The sequence below is a fragment of the Volvox carteri genome (genome assembly GCF_000143455.1).
Source record: "Volvox carteri f. nagariensis unplaced genomic scaffold VOLCAscaffold_11, whole genome shotgun sequence".
Taxonomy (NCBI): Eukaryota; Viridiplantae; Chlorophyta; class Chlorophyceae; order Chlamydomonadales; family Volvocaceae; genus Volvox; species Volvox carteri.
The window spans coordinates 95,628-98,193 of record NW_003307554.1 but is presented as its reverse complement, the minus strand read 5'-3'; the positions used below and the strand labels follow the sequence as shown (position 1 = coordinate 98,193).

General features: G+C 60.0%; 1 protein-coding gene across 1 annotated transcript in view; it reads left to right on the top strand.

Annotated features, from left to right (window-relative positions):
• Positions 1-1,096: 1,096 nt before the first annotated feature.
• Positions 1,097-2,566, top strand: part of VOLCADRAFT_88986 (uncharacterized protein) — a gene marked incomplete at both ends in the record, with an annotated part of 15,447 nt that continues 13,977 nt past the window's right edge. The window contains 2 exons of the mRNA XM_002948726.1: positions 1,097-2,243; positions 2,358-2,563. Coding sequence (XP_002948772.1) covers positions 1,097-2,243; positions 2,358-2,563 — 1,353 coding nt within the window. The remainder of the gene's footprint in view (positions 2,244-2,357; positions 2,564-2,566) is intronic.

Sequence of the window (2,566 nt, the reverse complement as noted above, 5' to 3'; positions counted from 1 at the left end):
TGCAGCTGCAGCAGCCAGGGATGGTGTTGGGCAGTGGGCTGCAGCAGGTATGTGGCCATGTCAGGCTGCACGCCAGGGGTTTTGTACAGGGGCCAGGGCTGATAGCTGAGTTGCTGAACAGGTGTTGAGTTGTTTGTCGTACACGCACATATGTTCGTGTACGGCACTTGGCGCAGCTCATAGTATACGCACACGTTTTAGAATAGATACAGAACCTTTGGATGCTGTGACAACAATTTAAGTTGAGGTGTCGTTTATAGTCGTAGTCCCGACGTTAGACGGACGACGTTTAGTCGTTCCGTCGTCGGGACGGAGACCTTACCCCAACTTTCTGTCTGTCCGTCCGTCCGTCCGGGTGGCCGCTTGCTGTTTTCGCGTTTTTTGGGGTGTCGTCCGCGGTTTCGGAGCCGCGCCTTTTAGGCTAGCTCCGTCGCCGCGTGGGAGCCGCGGTCGCCGGTTCGCGCCCCGCCGTCGCCGCTTTTTTCGTCTTCTTCCTTCGTTCGGTTCGGCGCCCCGCGCCGCACCGCACCACACCTGGCCCCGCGGAAGGCGCCCTGGAGCATGGCCGTGTGCCGCTTCGTCGGGCCCGCTAGCTCCGATGTCTTGTGGGAGCCGCGGTCGCCGGTTCGACCCCGGCGCCGGCGCGTCGTTGTGTCCTTATTTATGTTGCTTCGTCGCTCGGCGCCCGCACGCTTCTTTCTTATATTTTCTTATATTTTCGGACCGTGCACAGTGCAATGCGCGCCGCACCGAATTGACACGCAAGCGCACCGAGTTGTTGTTGATTGTTAATTGTAATTCGATACACAAGCGCGCCGAACCACGCAAATTAACATTTAACATGTACCCAGCCGTGCAATTGAACCTGCATTTTGGCGCGTGATTCCTTTAGAATACACCGAAACGCGCAATTATACACGCAATTTGACGCACACACAGATATGCACGTTAGCTATATTTGTCTTCACTTACAGTAGTGCGGCTGAGCGCTGAATCATACGAAAGCCGCCGGCTGTAAATTACGAAAGCCGGCGGCTGTATACTGGCTGGTGGTGCCGCCAATGCAAGCTGTGACTTAAGACGGCTTCCGTCAGTTATGGCAGACACGCCGAATGATTTACCCCAGCGGCCCGGAACTCGCGGTCGCGAGCGCCTAGGTACACTTGCTGGCGGTTTTCATTTTAGAGGCACAAGTGCATCAAACACACCCCTCAGCGTGGATGCAGCTCGGATGCGGGATGCTCGTCTGGATCCGCGGCGCAGGGCTGCAGAGCAGCAGCGAGACACTGCTGCACGAGCTGCTGCTCGTCAAGACCCAGAGTACGGGGCTGCGGAGCAGCAACACCACCGAGACCGGGAGGGCTGGGCTGTGGGGCAGCACCACCACCAAGATCCGGAGCGCAGGGCTGCGGAACAGCAGCGTAACACTGCTGCACGAGCTGCTGCCCGTCAAGATCCGGAGCGCAGGGCTGCAGAACAGCAGCGTAACACCGCTGCACGAGCTGCTGCCCGTCAAGATCCGGAGCGCAGGGCTGCAGAACAGCAGCGTAACACCGCTGCACGAGCTGCTGCCCGTCAAGATCCGGAGCGCAGGGCTGCAGAACAGCAGCGTGACACCGCTGCACGAGCTGCTGCCCGTCAAGATCCGGAGCACAGGGCTGCAGAACAGCAGCGTGACACCGCTGCACGAGCTGCTGCCCGTCAAGATCCGGAGCACAGGGCTGCACAACAGCAGCGTAACACCGCTGCACGAGCTGCTGCCCGTCAAGATCCAGAGCGCAGGGCTGCGGAGCAAGAGCGTGACACCGCTGCACACGCACAGGGCCGTGCTCAGGTGCATGCAATACAGCATCCACAAGCCAGCTTGCTTGAACACTTGCGGAACCTCATGCGGTTTCCCTGTTTGCACGAGGGCCAGCACCCACGGCCGCCTGATTTTCTGGAGGCCATTCCGGAAGGGCGCGTGCAGGATTTGCCCGGCGGTGAACTCCCGGTGGATCGGCAGGTACCCTACGAAAAGCACTTGCATCTTGCAAGCAGGATGGCCGCCGCGTTGCGTCGACGCATGCCTTCGCGGGTGTGTGCCGTCTGCTCTGAACAGTGCTCGGAGGAACAGTCCACGCTCCGTGCCTGGCTGGACATTCCCAATGTGGACCTTTTGCGCGCCGACATCATGTGCACCGCCGCAGTGCCGCGTCATGCGCGTACCCTGGCTTGGCGGCGCATGCCCTGCACTGCCCAAGGTACCGCACCACCGCCGCCAGATCCGGTTCTGCCGGCTCGGTATCGTATCGGCAGATCCGAACGCGCGAGTAGTGCTGGCATCGGTGGTGACCCTGATCGAGCGGCATTCGTAGATGAAGATGCGTTAGCAGTTGACAGCGACGGTGGACACAACGGGACTAATGAGCCAGGTGCTGCAGATGACGCAGCCACAATGCAGCTACCTCCGGAATTACAACCCCATCCACCGCGGGTGCAGCCGCGGCCTTGCGTCGATGACCCAATAAGTGTGGAGGTTCCGTTTTGCATGCGTCTTGATACAGAGTTGCCGAACCGGACCGTG